Source organism: Schistocerca piceifrons, chromosome 7 (assembly GCF_021461385.2).
Source record: "Schistocerca piceifrons isolate TAMUIC-IGC-003096 chromosome 7, iqSchPice1.1, whole genome shotgun sequence".
NCBI classification, from domain to species: Eukaryota; Metazoa; Arthropoda; class Insecta; order Orthoptera; family Acrididae; genus Schistocerca; species Schistocerca piceifrons.
The window spans coordinates 103,870,625-103,892,843 of NC_060144.1; the positions used below are offsets into that span (position 1 = coordinate 103,870,625).

The 22,219-nt window shown below is 41.3% G+C and overlaps 1 protein-coding gene across 1 annotated transcript in view; it reads right to left on the reverse strand.

The window, feature by feature from the left end:
• Positions 1 to 22,219, reverse strand: part of LOC124805380 (F-box/WD repeat-containing protein 2-like) — a 129,284-nt gene that overhangs the window by 50,127 nt on the left and 56,938 nt on the right. The window contains exon 3 of the mRNA XM_047265937.1: positions 19,715 to 19,941. Coding sequence (XP_047121893.1) covers positions 19,715 to 19,941 — 227 coding nt within the window. The remainder of the gene's footprint in view (positions 1 to 19,714; positions 19,942 to 22,219) is intronic.

The window sequence follows — 22,219 nt, forward strand, 5'->3', positions numbered from 1 at the left end:
TACATAAAGATGTATGTTAGGGCAATGAACCATGAGGCCAACTCAACGTGTTATGAGTGTCGGAAAGAACATTTCCATTTGCTCAGAATTCCTCCAGACTACAAACTACTGTGAATAATGAAACTAGTAAGTGCTAAAGAAAAAAATAGTACAAAGAATAAAAATAAAGGATGAAATAATCAAGTGTCTATGACACCTGGAGTTTATGATTGGAAATCAGAAATGTTGTCCACACGATTCCTAGATATAAAAGAACTGACTCCACCATTAGGTGAAATGCTCAAGTTGTTACTCGCAAAGTAGAATGAAGAAAGAAGAGCTAAGTATTGAATAAAAGGCTGTTCTCAGTTATTAAAAGAAATAGAATGTATACTGGTTAAAATGTGAATTAGTATCATGTGGGATATTAATGTACACGTTGATTATGTATAAAATTTCACGTGTTCAAGCTGAAGTGAGGGAATTTCTGCTTAAATTTTAGAACCACTTGTCCATCTACCGCCTTGAACAGACAATATTTTAAATATAAGTGGGGGAGTGGAAACGTATCTACTGTACCACCTGTTTCTTTGTGCAGGTTGGAAGTTTGTTAAGAGAAGACTAAGCGTGGCAGTCGAACGACGCTGACAAGTGTTTGCCACTAGCGCCACAGAAGCCACGATGAAAGAACAAGAAGTAATTATGTAGTATTCTTTGCTGTTTTAGTGACTGTGATTATTGTTAAAGAAAAATGAACAATTGGTTATAGACTTTTAAGTACTTCACGTATTAGACTCACTAGAGGCAATACAGGTTCATAAATCATGTGGTTGTTAAACCAACTTCATTGCAGATGTATTTTATCGAGTCTAACGTGAGACGAATAGGTTGACTTGTAAACATTTGAATATTGATGTGAGAATTGGTGACTATGTTATTTATGGATGTTGAAATATATCAAGGCTGAACTAAAAGTATTCATCGAGTACTAAATTATTTCAAAAGTAGAGTGTGAGTCTCATAAATTTCTGTTAACCAGCAGTATTCTTCGGAGAAGATGTTTTTGGAGATCGACGTAGCCAGAGATCAAGAGAAGAAGATTGGCTGTACATACCATGTTAGTCAACCTATGGGAGAGAGGTGTGAATTTTGCAATCCAACTTCACATCGTTTCGGGTTGTCTAAAGCGTAAGAAGTGTTGTTATAATTGTTAGCAAAATCCATACAGTCAGACTACCAGAGTGTAAATAAACAACTAAGTGGAATAATAGGTAAGAAAGATTACATATTATCTTCTCAGTGTATCCAAGAAAATGAAATTTTGACAGAAAATTCTTGCCAGATTGCTACACTACTAAGCAACAGTTTTACAGACCCCAGTTAGCGGCTGCTTCGTTCTGTTATAAGAATAGCATGGAAAATGTGTTGTAGAAACACATACTAATGCCTAACCAAATAATAAAAGTGGGATAACTAAACTGGTGATTCCAGCAGGGTTAGTGAAGTTGACTGGAGAATAAGTTTTGACAATGGCAGGAACAGTTACAGAATTAGTGATGACAAGATTGTTTGTTAGAATGACGAAGGAGAAAAAACGAGGACATCACACAAATTATATGGAAGAATATGAAGATTTCAAATTTATATAAAAATTTCAAACTACTACTGCATTTTGATTTCATGCTTCAGAAACTGGAGCATATGAATGAAATGTAAAACTAGTTGCTAACATAAAACTTTTTGCTAGTAATAGGCCTAGTAGGCATTTGATATCGGTACTTCATTAATTATATTCTGTCGTGTTATTTACACAAAAAAGGTAGATAAAAATGACCATTTGTGCCAAAACAGTCTCACTTGTTTGGTGTGAGTTATACTTGCTGCAATATTAGAAAGGCTTATTTCATTTTATCTATCAGACTGTGACAAAATAGACGTAATCAATACGAGAAACCAGACCAATCTCGGGTACTATTCTTACTAACAGATTTTTCAATATCAGACAATGACATTTTGAATTTTCATGTAGTAAAATGGAAATATCATAGATATGGGGATGGATTTTCTGTGGGATAACAACAGAGAATTTGTGCCAATATGTGTCCAATCATTAATCACCTGTTTGTTCTCTTCAATTGCTTTCTGGATGTGGTAGCTTCCCTGCATCTTTTATGCTGATAATTTTCATGTCTTGTTCTCAGATACACTGTTGTAACTGCGATCGGGACAGTCGCGGGGTTGAAATGACGGAAAATGTGGCGGGACCTGCGGGGAGGCCCGCGAACAACACAAAGGGAGAGGACAGACACAACCAACGAAGGACAGAACGAACAACAACAAGATAGAACAACGGAGTCACAAGGGAACCTAACAAACACGACCACTCGTACACTGAACAAGAAACTAAGTAAGCTGTCTATCGCGAGGCGATGTGTCCACAGACGTACACAAGATTAGACTGGCTGCCTGAGCAAGAGGCAGGCACTTAAGTACTCTATCTGGGGCGCCACTATTGGCCGCTGGAACCATGTGTTCCACTGTGGCGCTCTCACACTAAAAGTGGGCCAGGAGGCGCGCACCGCCACAGCTTACGGCACGATGGTGCAGAGACCTCTAGGGGTCTTCAACGTCCACGACGTCTGGCAGGGATTCAAATTTCACGGCGCGCGGTACCAGATGCACCATAACCGTCATTCTACCATGTCAGAACAAGACATGAAAATCATCAGCATAATTAACCACAACAAATGCTTTATCTCAATGCAGATGTTACCACATCCAGAAAGTCATTGCAGTGAATAAATATGTGATAAACAACTAAATGTATATGAACACAAAGAGTCCCTGTTAAAGCTATTAAAGAAATCATGTAAAACACACACACACACACACACACACATTTGACAGTGAACAATAATACTCAAAGCGTAACATGGAATAAATTAGTGATCAGATTATCAGTGCTGCACAAATAAAATACTGAATGGCAGTGAGCAGAAGAAAAGCTCTAAAACAAGAACACTTTTAGAGCTACAAAATTTGTAAGTAGAAATTTATGCTGTTGTTACATCATATAAATTAAGACAGTACCAGAACTGTGTTTATAATCTCAATGTGCAATGTCCAATACATAAAATGAGACATTACAAACGTGAGAACATATATATGATGCATTTCAACTAAAAAGGTGAAACGCCTATGGCATGAAAAATTCATTTTATTTAGTTGCAATGAGATGGACTTAAAAGTGATGATTATCAAATAATTCTCCACAGCATTACAAGTGGGAATTACCACCAACTAGCTGTCCACCTGAAAGAATGGCAACTACAAAACTGGTCAGGCACAGGGTTGATCAACCACACTCCTGTGCACAACTTTGTCAATTTCAATGGCTGTTTCACAACGCGTACCATATGGATGATTCCCTTCAGCACCAACTTCTTTTAATTCCATAGATGGGAGTTGTCTTTTATCACAAAATCCTCTTATCCTCGAGCTTTGGTAACTTCAGACCTATGCCCACCTACTCCTCTGACTCTTGACCCTAAGTCCACTCAACCTACACCCACACCTTCTCCTCCACCTGACATAACCTCTCACCCCAGTTGAGCTGCAATGGCAGTACAATGTAGCCTGCCAGGACAGTGTAACTGCATATGTGTGTGAGTGTGTGCATGTACTCTCTACCTCTAAAGAAGAATTTGTGCAAAAGCTAACAAAGTTCTCATTCTTGTGTATTTGTACATTGACCATTCAGTGCCTCCACTACTGTGTGTTGCTACATCTACTCATTAAATTATTTATATTCCACCATGAACTTTCCACTACAATAGATAAGTAATATTATATGGACAGAAGGAGTGTGTTCATCAAACTCAGCACAGGATATATGCAAGAAGCAATGCCAAACACATAGGCAAAAACAATTATCGATGCTCTGCCAAAGAAATTAAAAACATAATTAACATCTTTAAAACAAAAATTCTCATGGTGTTGACAATATCTTGAGCAAAGCACTAGGTACATATTGTCAGATAGAAGGCTACAACCTTATAAATGTTTGTATAATTAATTGTGTTAACAATGCCTAGTTACTAAAAATATTCTCATTACTTATTGCCATGTTCAGAGGAGGAACAATCCACATACAGTTTCATCATGATATACGAACTCTTGTTATATGCATACTGAACACCATGAAAGTGGTACAAAATATGCTTGCACCATCCTGTCACATAGTAAAAGAGACTGATATAAAACCACTGCCATGTGCTCTTAATATAGGCCAGAGAGGATCACAGGAAAAGGGGATGGGTGGTGGACAGGAAACTAAGGACATAGGAGAAGCAAGGTCGACAATAGCATGCTCATCCATTTGTGTTTCCTCTATGAAACTTTTGTAGGTAACACCTTAAAAACATAAGTAAATGATAGTATCAATTTCTTAGATTTGACGTTAACCACAATTAGAGGTAAATATGAAATTCCAATTTATAGAAAAACCACAACCATCAATGCCATCTGTAACAACATAAAAATGCATACTTTCATGCTATAATTACTAGGATAATTAAATTGCCACTAACTGAAAATGATATAAGTATACAACTACTTCTTCTTCTTTTTCCTGGCATTTTTTGTGTATCTTCACAAGGTCAGCATGTTAATTATTGAATTTGGCAAAGTTAGTTGTTGTGACAGTGCCACGACATTTAACAGTGCTGCCACGACAGTACGCGCAAACAGCGATAGAGGCGCTCCGCAACTCGGCTGAGCGCAGGAGCGCCACCTAGCTACGAACGGCGCCGGCTGCATGTCACGGCACGGCAGTCGAATGAGAGATACTGAGTTGTTATCATGTAACCAGCTATTGTTTCTAAGTGAGTGTATTTGAATATCCACGCAATTATTGGTGATTAAAGGTTATAACACTTTTGGCGCCGAGGTTGGATATTTTCACTGCGTTGTGGATTTGTATGTTCGTGATGGGGCAGACATGGAACAGCTTATGCAAGCGCTCATTGAACAACAGACACAGCTGACGCCTGCTATTCAGGCACAACAAACACAGCTGACAGCTGCTATTCAGGCGTTGTCGACGTCGCTTACTCATCGTCTGTCTTCCTCTTCTCCGCCTCCATTGCCTCCTTACGACAAGGCTGCTGAAGACTGGGAGGATTATGAGAAGTGTTTGCGGCAACACTTCTTGGCTTTCGGCGTTGTCGACGCTCCTATGTGTAAGTCGCTATTTCTATCTTGGATTTCCCCACGGATCTATCAGCTGCTATCTCAGTTAGCCCCTCTGCAGGAACCTGCCTCCCTGTCCTTCCAAGAAATGTGTGACTTATTGTCTAACTATTACCGCAAAAACACCCACGTTGTTGCCGCCCGCGTGGCATTCTACCGGTGTCGTAAACAGCCCCATCAATCTTACCGGGCTTGGGCGGCAGAACTACACGGTCTGAGTAGGAAATGTCAGTTTGTCACGGACACTCATCATGAGTCTTACGCTGATTCAATGGTTAGGGATGCTATTCTATGGCTTGCTCCTGATAAAGAAGTTCGACAACGTGCCCTACAACTGCCAAACCCGTCGTTGTCAGAAGTTCTAAGCATTGCTCAATCCTTTGAAGTGTCTCACGCTGCTGGCGCGCAAATAGACGCGTGGTGTGATGTAGGTGCTGTACAGTCAACTTTCGACATGGACAATTTGCCTGTTTCACAGGAGAACGAAGATGTGGCAGCGGTTCACTCGCGTAAACAACGTCGCGTTGGGCCGAAACGCTCGCAGTGGAATCAGCAACCACAGAAGCAGGTTCGTTCCGCACTTCCTTCTTGTCCACGTTGTTTCGTACAGCATGACAGGGCCGCGTGTCCAAAACGTTGGGCCACATGTAATTCATGTAGGAAAAAAGGCCACATTGCTTCTGTGTGTTAGTCCCCTAAAGTTCCTGTCGACGAGGATGAGGCATCGGACATGGATGTTAACTGTGTGCTTTCTCAAACAAATAAGTTGTTTGTTACTGTTCGTGTTCTGGATAAAGACATTCGCATGCAAGTGGACACTGGCTCTGCAGTAACTCTCATTAATTCTTGCACGTATTTGGAGTTGGGCTCCCCTCCCTTGTCTCCAGTTACGCAAAATCTGAGAACTTATAATAAACAGAAAATTCCTATCATTGGCCAGTTTGATGCTTCCACTGCCTACAAGTCTGTTGTTAGGCCCCTCACGTTTTATGTGGTGGATCATGCGGGCACTGAAAACCTGTTCGGTTATGATGCTTTCCAGTTGTTCGGGTTCTCCATTGATGATGATGTGCACCTCATATCTGACGATATTCCGTATCAACAGCTGGATGGATTGTGTTCTGAATTTTCGTCCGTGTTCTCTGCTGGTCTGGGTCGTGCCAAGGATTTTGAAGCCCACATTACTCTTAAACCTACAGCTCGCCCTAAGTTTTTCCGGACATTCCGTATTCCAGTGGCGTTGCGTGCACCTGTCGAGGCTGAGATAGACAGGTTAACAGCTTCAGGGATTCTCCTTCCTTACCTCCAGCGAATGGGCATCGCCAATCGTGGTGGTTTCTAAACCAAACGGGAGTCTGCGATTGTGTGGTGATTTTAAAGCCACCGTCAACACTCAGAGCCTCATTGACACTTATCCTCTTCCCCGTCCTGAGGAGTTATTTACCAAACTCGCTGGGGGCCAGTTCTTTTCCAAACTTGACTTATCGGAGGCATACCATCAGTTGCCGTTGGATGCTTCTTCCAAGGAATTTCTCGTCATCAACACTCCTTGTGGGTTGTATCAGTACCAGCGGTTACCATTTGGCGTCGCTAGCGCGCCGGCCATTTTTCAGCGGTTTTTGGAACAGCTCACGGCTTCCGTTCCAGGGCTGCATAAACTATCTGGATGACATTGTTGTCACGGGGGCCTCCACTGAGGAGCACCTTCGCAATTTGCGTTCACTGTTTCGGGTTTTGCATTCGGCTGGGTTGAAGTGCAATCTGGACAAGTCACAGCTCTTCCAACCCTCCATTGTGTATCTTGGTTTCCACTTGTCCCGTGAGGGTATACGTCCTCTACGTCAGCACGTTGCGGCCATTAACGCTCTACTCCGGCCGTCTACGGTCAAAGAACTTCAGGCGTTTCTAGGCAAGATTGCTTATTATCACAAATTCATTCCATCCGCGGCGGCGGTAGCTCATCCTCTGCATCAGCTGTTACGCAAAAACGTCCCTTTCTGTTGGTCCGACGAGTGTGAGCAGGCTTTTGCCGCCTGAAGGCTCATTTGCAGTCAGCGCCTTGTCTTGCCACATTATGTCCGGGTGAGCACTTGGTTCTGGCGACTGACGCGTCACAATATGGCCTAGGGGCTGTTCTCGCCCATCGGTATGAAGATGGGTCGGAACGACCCATAGCCTATGCTTCCAAGACCCTCAACGATGCGCAACGGCGTTACTCTCAAATCGAAAAGGAGGTGCTCGCTATCATTTATGCTCTAAAAAATTTCAGCATTTTTTTGTATGGTTCTAAGTTTCACCTCATCACCGACCACAAGCCGCTGGTCTCTCTGTTCAGCCCATCGGCGTCGCTTCCGGATAAGGCAGCTCACCGCCTGCAACGTTGGGCCTTATACTTGTCTTGTTTTCACTATGAGATTCACTATCACCCCATGACCCAGCACACCAACGCTGATGCATTGTCGCAATTGCCGATGGGCCCCGACCCGGTTTTCGATCGTGATGAACTACTCTGTTTCCACACTGATGAGGAAGAACGTCGTGCAGTCGAGGGTTTTCCAGTTACAGGTTCGCAGGTTGCGTCGGCTACTGCGCGGGACCCGGTCCTGCATCAAGTGATCGGTTTTGTTCAACGGAGTTGGCCGGACAGGACCAAGGGCCGGGCATCGGATCCCCTTCGTAACTACCATGCCTTGCGCCTTCGTCTGTCTGTTTGTGATGGTGTTGTTCTTCTGGCCACGGATGGCGCATCTCCACGGGTTGTGGTGCCAGCCTCTCTTCGCAAAGATGTTCTCAAACTGTTGCATGAAGGCCATTGGGGGATTTCTCGGACTAAGTCCCTGGCCCACAGGCACGTTTATTGGCCCGGTATTGATTCAGACATCGCCCACATGGTTGCTGCTTGTGGTCAGTGTGCTCAACAACTGGCTGCACCTCGTACCATGCCCACTCCGTGGCCTGATTCGGCGCAGCCATGGGAACGGGTGCACGCTGACTTTGCCGGCCTCTTCCTCGGTACTTATTGGCTACTGTTCATTGACGCCTTCTCGAAGTTTCCGTTTGTTGTTCGATGTCCGTCGCCCACCACTGCGGCGACGACGCTGGCTTTGTGCAAAATCTTTGCGCTAGGAGGTCTTCCATCCACGATCGTCATGGACAATGGCCCTCAGTTCTCTTTGCAGGCCTTCCGTGATTTTTGTACTGGACAAGGGATTCATCATGTTACAGCACTGCCCTTCCATCTGCAATCGAATGGGGAGGTCGAGCGCCTTGTCTGCACTTTCAAAAGCCAGATGAAAAAATTCCGCCTCGTCCGCACTTTCAAAAGCCAGATGAAAAAATTCCGCCTTGTCCGCACTTTCAAAAGCCAGATGAAAAAATTCCTTAGTGATTTTTCCACAGATGACGCTCTGCTGCAATTTCTGAGATCTTATCGCTTCACGCCTCTGGGTGATCGCAGCCCTGCTGAACTCTTGCATGGCCGCCAACCGCGCACTCTACTGCACCTGCTTCACCCTGTCAGGCCTTGTGCTGTGTCCCCTAGTGCGGGAAAATACTCAGTGGGCGACGACGTGTGGGCACGAGGGTATGGATCTCGCCCTAAATGGATTCCAGGGGTGGTCAAGGATCTTTGCGGCCGCCAGCTTTGTGAAATATGTACGGACGACCGTATGGTTGTTCGCCATTATGACCAGATGCGCCCACGAGTGGTGGCCACGCCGGTGCCACCGCCCCTTCCTTTGCCTCCACCAGCCCGAGAAGCCAGTCCTGTCGCTGCTGCCGATCTACCATACGTGTTGATGCAGTCGACGCCGCTACCTCTTCCAAGTACGCTGGAACCGGCCCCAGTCGCGATGCTGCCTTCTCTGGGACCCATCTCGCTGGAGCACACCCCCAGGTCCACGAGACCTATGGATGCTGCTCCGGAGTTTTCACCCATCATCTCGTCCAGGAGGCACGTTCCACGCACGAGCTTCTGTCCTGGACATTTTCGACCATACTCTCGTGTCTCTCCACGGGATCTTCTCGGGGCCTCACAAGAGGCCATGGGCGTCTCCGCATTGTCCATATCTCCAAGGAAGTGAGTGTTTTTTTTTTTCAAGGGGGGAAAAGTGTTGTGACAGTGCCACGCGCAAACGGCGATAGAGGCGCTCCACAACTCGGCTGAGTGCGGGAGCGCCACCTAGCTATGAACGGTGCCAGCCACATGTCACGGCATGGCAGTCGAATGAGAGATACTGAGTTGTTATCATGTAACCAGCTATTGTTTCTAAGTGAGTGTGTTTGAATATCCACGCAATTATTGGTGATTAAAGGTTATAACATTAGTGTTATGTTCCTGTTGCCACCCCCTCTCCCTCTCCATGACACAATTTGTACCCCATCTGTCTGTGTCTAGTTTTATCCATGTGAAAGTGTGTGAATGCTTTCTGAATGTTCGTGAATCATGTAAGTGAGGTGGGACATGTGTACCAGCCCAATATTCACCTAATTAGGTTTGGGAAACCATCTAAAAGCAATACCCACCGTGGCCAACACACCGGCTTTCATGCAGATTTGATCCCACACCAGTGTCCCCCAAATCCCAAAGCAGAATGCTAACACGCATGACTATTCGTTTGGGTGAAATAAAAAGGAACTTAATGTCTTAAAACAAACAACAATAAACATATGATATGGAATCAGTTAGGTGACATTACTAACAAAAAGAGAAAAGAGAAACTACAACATTTGGTGAACATGACCAACTGCGAACAGAATACAATTTTATAACATTGATAAAACAATTACATATATGCCCAAGTTTTATTATAGTCATGTATCTGATAAAACTGCAAAATATTTTCACAACAGCAAACTCAAAATACAAGGGTCACTCCAAAAGAAATGAACACTATTTTTGCAAAAATACAGTTTTACTTCTGCAAGTGTGATAGTTTTACAGTGTGTAGATACACCCTTCCCGCTTGTTTTCAAACTCAGTTCAACCTGTTCCCTTGAGTGGCGCCATCACAGCATGTCTTCAAGATGGCTGCTACACTTGACATTCATCAGATGCAATGTGCTGTCACAGAATTCCTGTGCTGTGAAAACGAGACAGTGGGAAACGTCCACAAGAGGTTGAAAAAGGTGTATGGAGATGCTGCTGTTGATCACTGTACAGTGGGCAAGCAGGTTACATGATGAAAGTGGGCACGGCAATATTGTGGATTGTCCTCACAGCGGCAGGCCTCACACTGCAAACACTCCAGACAATGTTCAGAGAGTTAACAAATCGGTGACTGCTGACAGATGCATCACAGTGAACGAATTGTCACGCTACATTGGGATAGGGGAAGGAAGTGTTTGCAGAGTACTGAAAGTGTTGGCATTAAAAAAGATTTGTGCCAGGTGAGTTACCAGGATGTTGACAGTGGGTCACAAAGAAACAAGAAAAACGGTATGCAGCGAACTTTTGGAACAGTACGAGAATGGTGGAGGTGAATTTCTTGGAAGAATTGTGACAGATGATGAAACATGGCTCCATCATTTTTCACCATAGATGAAGAGGCAATCAATGGAGTGGCATCATACAAATTCACCCAAGAAAAAAATTCAAAATCACACCTTCCGCTGGAAAAGTTACGGCTATGGTGTTTTTCGATTTCGAAGGACTCTTGCTTGTGGACATCATGCCAAGTGGAACCACCATAAATTCTGATGCATATGTGACGACACTGAAGAAACTTCAAGCTCGACTGAGTCGTGTTTGACCACATCGGCAAAAGCAGGTTGTTTTGCTGTTGCACGACAATGCATGGCCACATGTTAGTCAAAAAACCATGTAAGCAATCACGAAACTCGGATGGACAACACTGAAACACCCGCCTTACAGTCCTGATCTGGTTCCATGTGACTATCATCTCTTTGGGAAACTGAAATACTCTCTTCGTGAAACAAGGCTTGAAGATGATGACTCCTTTGTGCATGCTGCCAAACTGTGGCTCCAGAAGGTTGGTCCAGAATTTTACTATGCAGGTATACAGGTGCTGGTTCTAAGATGGGATGAGGCAGTTGAGAGGGATGGAAATTATGTGGAGAAATGAAAACATTGTTCCTAAAGGATATATCTACACACTGTAAAACTTTCAAACATGTAGAACAAAAGATGGATTAAAAAAAAAAATTTTGTGTGCATTTCTTTTGGAGTGACCCTTGAATGTTTCCACACAGAAAAACCACTTGCAGTTCAGTTACACGACAGTACTGATAATCTTTGTAAGTCTGAGAGCATAACAAATTAAGTAGAGTAATGATGAAAACATATTTACAGGACAAACTGGAAGTGATTTTGAAACTACATTCATAGAATATTCATGTCTCCAAAGTAATAACACTGCTTTCAGTGTGCTCTTGGCTGAATGCATACACTGTGTTGAATGCCTACAAAGAAATCTAAAAAATTACATAGAGCAGACAAGGGATGCATACAGTACACATTAGAAGAACTTGAAATTTATGCACTCAACATTCTAGATAATGAATACGTTCTGAACAATCACAATGGTACCACCAGGAGTTCGCCGGCCACTGTGGCCGAGCGGTTCTAGGCGCTTCAGTCCAGAAACGCACTGCTGCTACTACCGTCGCAGGTTCGAATCCTGCCTCAGGCATGCATGTGTGTGATGTCCTTAGGTTAGTTAGGTTTAAGTTGTTTTAAGTCTAGGGGACTGATGACCTCAGATGTGAAGTCCCATAGGGCTCAGAGTCATTTGAACCACCAGGAGTTCACTGTTTTCAATGATATGATGTTCCAGCGAAATATACAATGGCAGACTTGTAGGGAGGTGGCATTTGGTGGAGTGCAGAGACTATGAGGGCCAAGGTGGTCATGCTGAGCCTGCTGCTTGTTATGGAGCTCTATGTAAGTAGCCCCGAGACAATGTTGTCACACTGACCAATAGAGGTCGGTGTTACCATCTACATCTACAGCTACATCCATACTCCGCAAGCCACCTGACGGCGTGTGGCGAAGCGTACCTTGAGTACCTCTATCGGTTCTCCCTTCTATTCCAGTCTCGTATTCTTCATGTGAAGAAAGATTGTCGGTATGCCCCCGTGTAGGCCCTAATCTCTCTGATTTTATCCTCATGGTCTCTTCACGAGATATACATAGGAGGGAGCAATATGCTGCTTGACTCCTCGGTGAAGGTATGTTCTCGAAACTTCAACAAAAGCCCGTACCAAGCTACTGAGCATCTCTCTTGCAGAGTCTTCCACTGGAGTTTATCTATCATCTCTGTAACACTTTCACGATTACTAAATGATCCTGTAATGAAGCGCGCTGCTCTCCGTTGGATCTTCTTTATCTCTTCTATCAACCCTATCTGGTACGGATCCCACACTGGTGAGCAGTATTCAAGCAGTGGGTGTACTGTAACCTTTTTCCTTTGTTTTTGGACTGCATTTCTTAGGATTCTTCCAATGAATCTCAGTCTGGCATCTGCCGATTAATTTTATTTGGTCATTCCATTTTAAATCACTCCTAATGCCTACTCCCAGATAATTTATGGAATTAACTGCTTCCAGTTGCTGACCTGCTATATTGTAGATAAATGATAAAGAATCTTTCTTTCTATGTATTCGCAGCACATTACACTTTTCTACACTGAGATTCAATTGCCATTCCCTGCACCATGCGTCAATTTGTTGCAGATCCTCCTGCATTTCAGTACAATTTTCCATTGTTACAATCTCTCGATATACTACAGCATCATCGGCAAAAAGCCTCAATGAACTTACGATGTTATCCACAAGGTAATTTATATATATTGTGAATAGCAACGGTCCTACGACACTCCCCTGCGGCACACCTAAAATCACTCTTACTTCAAAAGACTTCTCTCCACTGAGAATGACACGCTGACCTTAATGTCACTCCATTTTATTGTAAGTTTATTTTAACAATTTTAATAATAATTAGTTGTTCTCATTTTACCACAGTTGTAATTTTATTACTGATTTTTAATAATGACTTACTTAGACCAGGAAAGCTGGAAAACCTCAAGAGAAGAATGAAGACCAATTAAATGTGCGTCAATAAGCTGAAGTGAAGTTGGATGCGAAGGATAGGATGAACTGAGGAGTGAAGATGTCCGCAATCTATTACTCGGGGAGACAGAAAGGTAGCAGCAGAGTAGCCATTCTATTACAAAATATGGTAATAATATGTGCCGGAAGAGTAATACATGCTCTCAGAATTGGAAAGATATCGACAGATCTACTGATAGTACAGGTGTAAATGCCAGCATCACCTTATGAAGAAGTAACAGGGCAAATGTACAAATGTAATCAAAGCTCAAATGCTGCAGGATTGTAATGGGAGATTGGAATAGTGTGGTAGGAGAAGGCAGTGAATGGAGTGTTGTGGAAAAAAATGAATTGGAAATACAAAATGAGGGAGGATAAAAGTTGACTGAATTTTGTGAGACAAAGCAAATGTTCATCACTAATGCATCGCTTGCTAACCACAAAAGAAAATGCTATAGATGGATCTCAACAGGAGACAAAATGAGATACTAAATAGATTATATTTTTGTGAGTAATAGATACAGGAAAGCAGAGAAAAAAACTCTTACAGACTACAAGTAGCAGAGATTAAAAGCAATCATATGTTAGCCACAACGCAAAAGAGCATAATAATGAAAAATGTAAAGCAAACATACAAAATTGAGACATGGAACTTACAAAGATATAGGAGAAGGAATGAAAACATTGGGAGAAAAAATAGTCAAAACTATAGGCAAAAGCAAAAGAAGTAATTAAGAAGTAGAGGAAAGATGGACAAAAATCAAAAGTGCGATGACCAAAACAGCAGAACAAGAAATTAAGTACTTTTGAGAAAACACAACAAAGACACAATGAGTAAGAATGGGGTTGATAAAGAAAATGGAAGAAAGAATAAAATATAAAAACAAAGGAAAGAAGAATAATCACACTATGAATAAAAGGCTAAATAATAAGTTGAGCAGGGAGACAGAAACAGCAAGGTAGCATTGATTGGATATATACAGTAAAGGAGAAACCAGTTCTAACCACTGAAATGAATCAGAAACTTTATTCACAGTTCAGCATGTTATGTGCTGAATCATTTGGAGCCACAACAAAGGGATTAAATGTCATGGGTGCTCAATAAGTTTCCAAAAGTCCTCACCAACAGACTTTACATGAATAATAAGATCCAGTGCAAAATCCGATTGACTAATGATGTTCTGGTTCATCAATCACCCTACAGGTCAGCCCCCCCCTCCCCCCCCCCCCCCCCCCCCCCCCACACACACCAAGGCAAAGAGCCTGCATGCTCTAATATACTGTATGTTGCATGAAGCAGTCATAAGATCTTCTACCTTCCCCAATACATCACCAATGTTCTTGGTTCCTAAGAGCATAAGGGGGAATTCTGACCAGCAGTTGATTACAGTAGGCCTGTAGTTTATGCTATGTGTCTTTATTTAAATCCATTAAGCTTTGTTATAATATTTCTTAAAATGGCAAAGATGTCTTCTTATTGAAAAATTTTCAGTCTTGTTTAAATAAAGTGCATAAATTAAAGGTGAAAGATGTTTTCTCTGAACCTTGCCTAGCTGTTCCACTTTCCTTGGTCCTATTTCTAAAACTGTTACTACATTCTGATTGATCACATCAGGTAGGAAATGACTTTACCAGAAATTCTAGAAATAAACAATTTTATGACCGAGTTTTAAATGAACAAAAACAACTTCCTTCAGGTTTCCTTTTGTTCTTAAACTCACATAAACAAAACTCTATAGTTCTACCAACACCCATTTTAGTAGGATCAGTGAAAAACCATCTGTTGTAAGTCTTATGATACCCATTTCCAATCCTCATTTTGAGGACTTTGAATTCTTGCATTTAACAAAATTCAATGCATGAAAGTCTTTATTTAGGTAGACCTTGGCTCTCTTCACATGATAAATGATGTTAGTTTCACCACAAAAATTGCCAAGATTATTGCTTCATGTTTACAGTTCCAAAAATGAAAATGAAATGATTGTATGGCATTGATGGCCTCGAGGCCCCACCCATGGAATTTCGGCTGCTGAGTTGCAAGCCTTATTTCAGGTGACACCACACTGAGCAACTTGCACGTTGGTGATGACGAGATGATGATGACGGCGACACAACACCCAGTCCACAAGTGGAGGAAATCTCCAATCCGGCCAGGAATCAAACCAAGGCTCGCTGTATGGTAAGCAAACATGTTACCACTCAGCTATTAGGATGGTGCATAGGTTCACAGTGTTTCTGTTTTGCATGTTGTTCTTCCAGTTACTATGAGTTTATTTATCAACTGTCTTTGTTTTATTTGTAGGGTTCACTGTTGTTATTTGAGATTCCATATTGTCATTTGGAGACAGTGAGTGGATCTGTGGACACTAGAAAATGGAGTGCTAAGTGGAGAAATCAGAACATTTCTGACATATTCTCCTATTTGAGTTCAATAGAGTGGTGATAGCAGCAGGGGCAGCCACAAACATTTTGCCATGTATGCGGATAATGCCATTCGACAGAACATGGCAAGAAAATGGTTTTCTCGTTTTAAGAAGGGTAGTTTTGACATTGGTGACTCTCCACATTCAGGAAGATGAACTGTGACTGTGACTGTTCAAATGCATTAATCCACAATGATGCATGTCAGTGTATTCGAGAACTGGTAAATGTGATGAACAGTAATCATCCCTCCATTGTGCCCGATTTGCAAACAATGGGGAAGGTTCAAAAATCAGGTGTATGGGTACCACATGCTCTAAGCCAAAATCACAAAAATCAGCAGATGACCATATGTGCATGTCTGCTTCCTTGTCATCAAATGGCTCATGAACAATGGTGACCATTCCTATCCTGTATTGTTACTGGTGATGAGAAATTGCGGTTGGTTGGTTGTTTCGGGGAAGGAGACCAGACAGCGAGGTCATCGGTCTCATCGGATTAGCGAAGGACGGGGAAGGAAGTCGGCCGTGCCCTTTGAAAGGAACCATCCCAGCATTTGCCTGAAGCGATTTAGGGAAATCACGGAAAACCTAAATCAGGATGGCCGGACGCGGGATTGAACCGTCGTCCTCCCGAATGCGAGTCCAGTGTCTAACAACTGTGCCACCAAGCTCTGAGAAATTGTTTCTTTTTGCTAACACAAAGAAATGAAAGGAATGGTTGAGCCTAAACAAAGCAACACCTGTATAAAGACATGCGCACTTCCACAAAAGACAATTTTATGCATCTGGTGGAACAGTGATGGTGTGATATACTATGAATCATCTACCTGAGGTGTAAACATCACCGCTGAAATTTATTGTCAACAACTGAGATGTCTTGCAGGAGCAGTCCAAGAACAACGACCAGGAAGACTGTGTGAATTGCTGCTACGCCGTGATAATGCCCAGCCTAATTCTGCTAGACTGACAAAACATGCTATACAGGAGTTGGGTTGGGAAGTATTTCTGCAACCACATTATTCACCTGTTCTTGAGCCCTCATATTTTCAACTTTTCCACTCTATATTGACCAACCTCCTACAAACTTCCTTTCTGGATGAAAATACACTCAAAACATCTCAGTAAATTCTTCGCCTCAAAACCAAGTGATTACTACTGTCACGGAATCGAGAAGTTACTCCAGCATTGGCAGACTGTTGTAAATAGTGAAGGAGAATATGTTATTGATGAATAAAGTCTCTGTATGTGTATCTATTGTGTTTATTAAACTTATGGGAAAAGGAGATCAAAATAACTGATGATGGTCGAAGTAGAGAGGATATAAAATGCAGACTGGCAATGGCAAGGAAAGCGTTTCTGAAGAAGAGGAATTTGTTAACATTGAGTATAGATTTAAGGGTCAGGAAGTCGTTTCTGAAAGTATTTGTATGGAGTGTAGCCATGTATGGAAGTGAAACATGGACGATAAATAGTTTGGACAAGAAGAGAATAGAAGCTTTCGAAATGTGGTGCTACAGAAGAATGCCGAAGATTAGATGGGTAGAGCACATAACTAATGAGGAAGTATTGAATAGAATTGGGGAGAAGAGGAGTTTGTGGCACAACTTGACAAGAAGAAAGGACCGGTTGGTAGGACATGTTCTGAGGCGTCAAGAGATCACAAATTTAGCATTGGAGGGCAGCGTGGAGGGTAAAAATCGTAGAGGGAGACCAAGAGATGAATACACTAAGCAGATTCAGAAGGATGTAGGTTGCAGTAAGTACTGGGAGATCAAGAAGCTTGCACAGGACAGAGTAGCATGGAGAGCTGCATCAAACCAGTCTCAGGACTGAAGACCGCAACAACATGGGAAAAGGCTATGAAATTATGAGCCAACCCAATATATGCAACTATTCCATAAACACCCACACATTGCACACAAAGTCATCACCATTATTGCAGGTGAGCCATTATACAGTACTCATCAAATAGCACAGTTATAAAAAAAGGTATATTACTTGTAGAATACGGGACCATTATCTAATTTATTATGCATGTATTTGTAGTTCAATCCCAGGGAGCTGATCATTACTGGATATATGTGATCTCCAACTACAACAGTGTCAGTGAAATTGCATCTGCAGGAGGGATACGTATCACTAAAATTCACTTTCTATCTCAGATTATGTACGTGATCATACACAAGTGATTAGGACAGTAGGACTGCACTTTATAATTGATTTTGAGCTTTCACCACATTGTGAGGGCTGCATATGTTGCTACCAGGTCTTTCAGGTATCATGGTATACAGGGTCAGACAGAGCCTATATGTGTTCCTGAAGAATCTCTATCTGTACAGTTTCTGTGGTTCCGCAAGACATCACCTTTGGTTGCTGCGGGACTGCAACCAACAAGATGCTTATGAACTGTACCTAAACACAACAGATAAACATGAGGAAGTAGATGTGCCTGGCATTCTTCACAAAAGGGCTGTACCTTCCACACCATGTGTGGTCAAGTACTGTCCACAAAACGTATGGAGTTGACTAAAATGGGGGTTGTACCTCGAAATCTAAATATAGGAGTAGACAAAAATATGGAAACACCAGAAGCACAACAAATTACCATGCCTAGTATGGTGTATAGAACCTATTGGCATTCAAAAGCTTTTCCAGTCATCTCACAATAGATAAATACAGGTCCTGTATGGTTTTCAAGGAAATCTTATACCATTGTTCCTACAAAGTAGTGGCAAGTTTAGGTAACAAAGATGGATGTGGAGAGCAATCATGCACCCTTCTCTGCACATCAGGCCACAAAGGCTTAATAATATTGTGATCTGGTACTTGTGGTGGCCAGGTGAGATGCAATAATTCATCCTCGTGCTCACAAAACTACCCCTGGACAACATGAGCTGTGTGAACAGGGGCCCTGTCATCCTGGAACACAGTATCATTATTGGGTAGCAAAGACTGTATGATTAGGATGGATCTGATCTGCAAAAATGGTCACATAATCCTTGGCAGTAAGGCGACTTAGCAGAGTAACCACAATGCTCAAGGAATACCATGACATGTCTGCCCAGATCATCATTGAACCCCCTACAATGCTTCACTCATGGGATGTAAAATCAGCCAGATGGTGGAATCGGTGTGAAACAAGACTATCCACATGAATTTCTTTCATTGCTTCACAGTACTAGTTTTATGGCTTCAGCACAACATTATCCTATTATGAGCATTTGGTTACAGTGTGAGCTGGAATTCCTGCTCACTCTGGAATTCCCAGCTTACAAAGCTGCCTTCATGTTGTTTTGGTATTGACATTTAGTTCTCTAGTGACTTTTGCAGCTGTCATCGTCCTATTTTTGTTACAATTCTCTTCAATGACTGCCTGTCATGTTCACTCAACACACACTTTCAATTGCAACTACATTTCAGATTCTCCAGAAAAAAAGATTATTTTGTGAGCTTATTATTTGGAGTCAGCAACTTCACAACATAAAAATTTGATTACTGCATAGAAAAAACTTTCAAAAAATCAGATACAGAAATAATTTTATTTTTATGTAGGATGGAAATGATTTTTATTACATGTTTTATAGCATAAAAATTCCAGTTATTAATAAAATTACTACATATCTGGGAAGAAAATATGACTACACATGTATGTACATGTCTGTTATGTGTGTGTGTGTGTGCGCGCACTTCCAAGCATGAGAGGGAAGAGAGGCCACACGTGGGCCCATGTGTGCGCATATGTGCAGGTGTGGTGGTGGTGGTGGTGGTGGTGGTGGTGGTGGTGGCGTGTATTCCAAGATTATTTTTAAGTGTTAACACTACAATATTTTTATCAAATGTTAACACTACAACATAATCTGCCTAACTTCTACAGGTGACTATACAGTTACGTTTACATGTGAATATTAATTACCTTTCAATGTCAATAACACAAAGGCATGAAACAATAATAATTCTTAGTACTACATGCATCAAATACAATTATTAATACTTACAAGCAATTAACAAGTCCTTACAACAGTCTAATCCAGTTATTTGGTCTGAGCTTAAACAGATTGCTCTCACATTATGATGATGATATGCTGAGCCATTGGAAATAGCAGTGCGCAACTTTAGTGTTCTCAGACAAGCTGCTTTCCAGTCTCTTTCCTCTTTCCCTCTTTGCTTATTTCCAAGCAAAAAGTATTTTCTCCGCCAGACATCACTCAGTGAATCAATTACCCTGAAAAAAAAAATGAACAGTAATTACTTCAAATAAACAGCTTACAATAATAATACACTTACTAGATATAATGTTTGGAGGACAATACATGAAGCATAATGGCTCATAACCACTACACAATATGTTCCCATTAAGTGATCTGCATATACAAAATCTTTTTGAAAGCACATTTTGTATGCACCAGTGAATCTTAGAAGAGGTACAAAGAATGAGCAAGTGAGCTACACTCAGCAGGTAGACAGGTTGCCATGGGGAAAGCAAAAAAGATAAAGCCCCTGCATTTCTCATACTGTATGAATCAGGCTTGATATCTTTGTTATATCCTTCATAGTGCACACCCAAATAATACAAAGAAGTAATTAACATTTGTTTCATGTAAACAAAACAAAGAAGGCAAGTCCTGATGGGTTTGAATTTTACTGAACTATGAGTCTAATAAGTCATGCTTACAAAATACTCATGCAAATTTTTTACAGACTGGAAAAATTGGTAGAAACTGACCTGGGTGAAGATCAGTTTGGGTTCCAGAGGAATGTACAAACATGTGTAGCAATAGCGACCCTATGACTTATTTTAGATGATAAGTTTAAAAAAATCAAACTACCTTTATAGTATTTGCAGCTTTACAGAAAGCTTATGACAATACTGACTGGAATACATTCTTTGAAATCCTTAGGATAGCAGGGATAAAATACAGGGTGTGAAAACTTATTTAGAACTTATGCAAAAATACGTGATTGGAACCATATGAAAGGCAGGCAGTGGTTGAGAAGGGAGTGAGACAGGGCTGTAGCCTGTCTCCAGTATTATTCTGTCCATTATTGAGCAAGTAGCAAAGGAAACAAAGGAGAAATTAAAGTTCAAAGTGAAGAAATAAAAGTTTGAGGGTTCCAAAAAACATTATAATTCTATCTCAGGTAGCAAATGATTTGGAAGAGCAATTAAACCAATAGCATTTGAAAAGAGGATATAAGATTAACATCAGCAAAATTAAATCGAGGGTAGCTGAATGTTGTTTAATTACGTAAGGTGATGCTGAAAGAGTTATATTAGCATATAAAACATGAACAGTAGTAGAAGTGTTCAGCTATTTGGGCTTAAAAATAACTGAACATGGCCAAAGTAAAAAGAATATAAAATAAAGACTGACTAGAGCACGAAAGGCATTTACAAAAATGAAGAATTTATAAACTCTGAATACAAATTTAAGTGCTGGGAAATATTTTTTAAATGTATTTGTATGGAGTGTAACATGAATGATAAGTAATTTAGACAAGAAGACAGTAGAAGCTTTTGAAATGTGGTGCTAATGCTGTAGATGAGTGAAAAGAGGAGCAAATGAGGAGGTGTTGAATTGGAGAAAAAAAAATTATGGCGCAACCCGACTAAGAGAAGGGACTGTCTGATAGGACATACCCGGAGGCTTGAAACAATCATCAATTTGGTAATGGAGGAAGTGTGGGAATAAAAACTGCAGAAGACCAAGGGAGAAGACCAAGCATGTTCAAATGTATGTAGGTTGCAGCAGTTATTCAGAGATGATGAGGCTTGCACAGGATTGACTAGCATGGATAACTGCAAAAGCCAGTCTTTGAACTTAAGACTGCAGAAGCAGCAGCAACAACAACAACCAAAACTGAATCTGAAATCACCTTGTACAGCAACATATTTAGTGATGTTACAAATTATTTATCATCAAAACAGAACGCAGCATTCAAAAGAGCCTACTACAATCATATTTCACAGTGTTCTGTTGGGCACAGACAGGTTACAAAACCCTACTAGCCAGAAATTATGTGATTTATTCATCTCATAATAATCAGTCTTCAAATCATTCTATTGGATGTATACGAGACATTTCAAGATTTGCAATAGTAATATTTTATAAGAGAAAATACAAATGTTCACATTATTTTACATACATTTCTGAGAAACAACTACAAAAATACTTACTATAATTTTCAGTATCCAAAAATGTAAGATACATAAGTCCATTGTTCAAACTGTGAACCTGTTTTCAATGAATTCTTCAATACACTAATAACACTTTTCTGCCAGAAAAGTGAAGAACAATCTTTACCTTTTATTTTATTGTAAATTTTTCACCTCATATATTCTGGTGTCTGGGCATAGAGTTTTAAATGGTTTGTGACAAGTTTAAAATTGTCCCTATGGTGGGTGAGTGCTGTAGTTGAAACAGAATTGTAAGTGTCAAGTGAGTGTTGTTTTTTATAGAAGAAAAACACCACCTCATATACAGGGTGATTATAATTAAAGT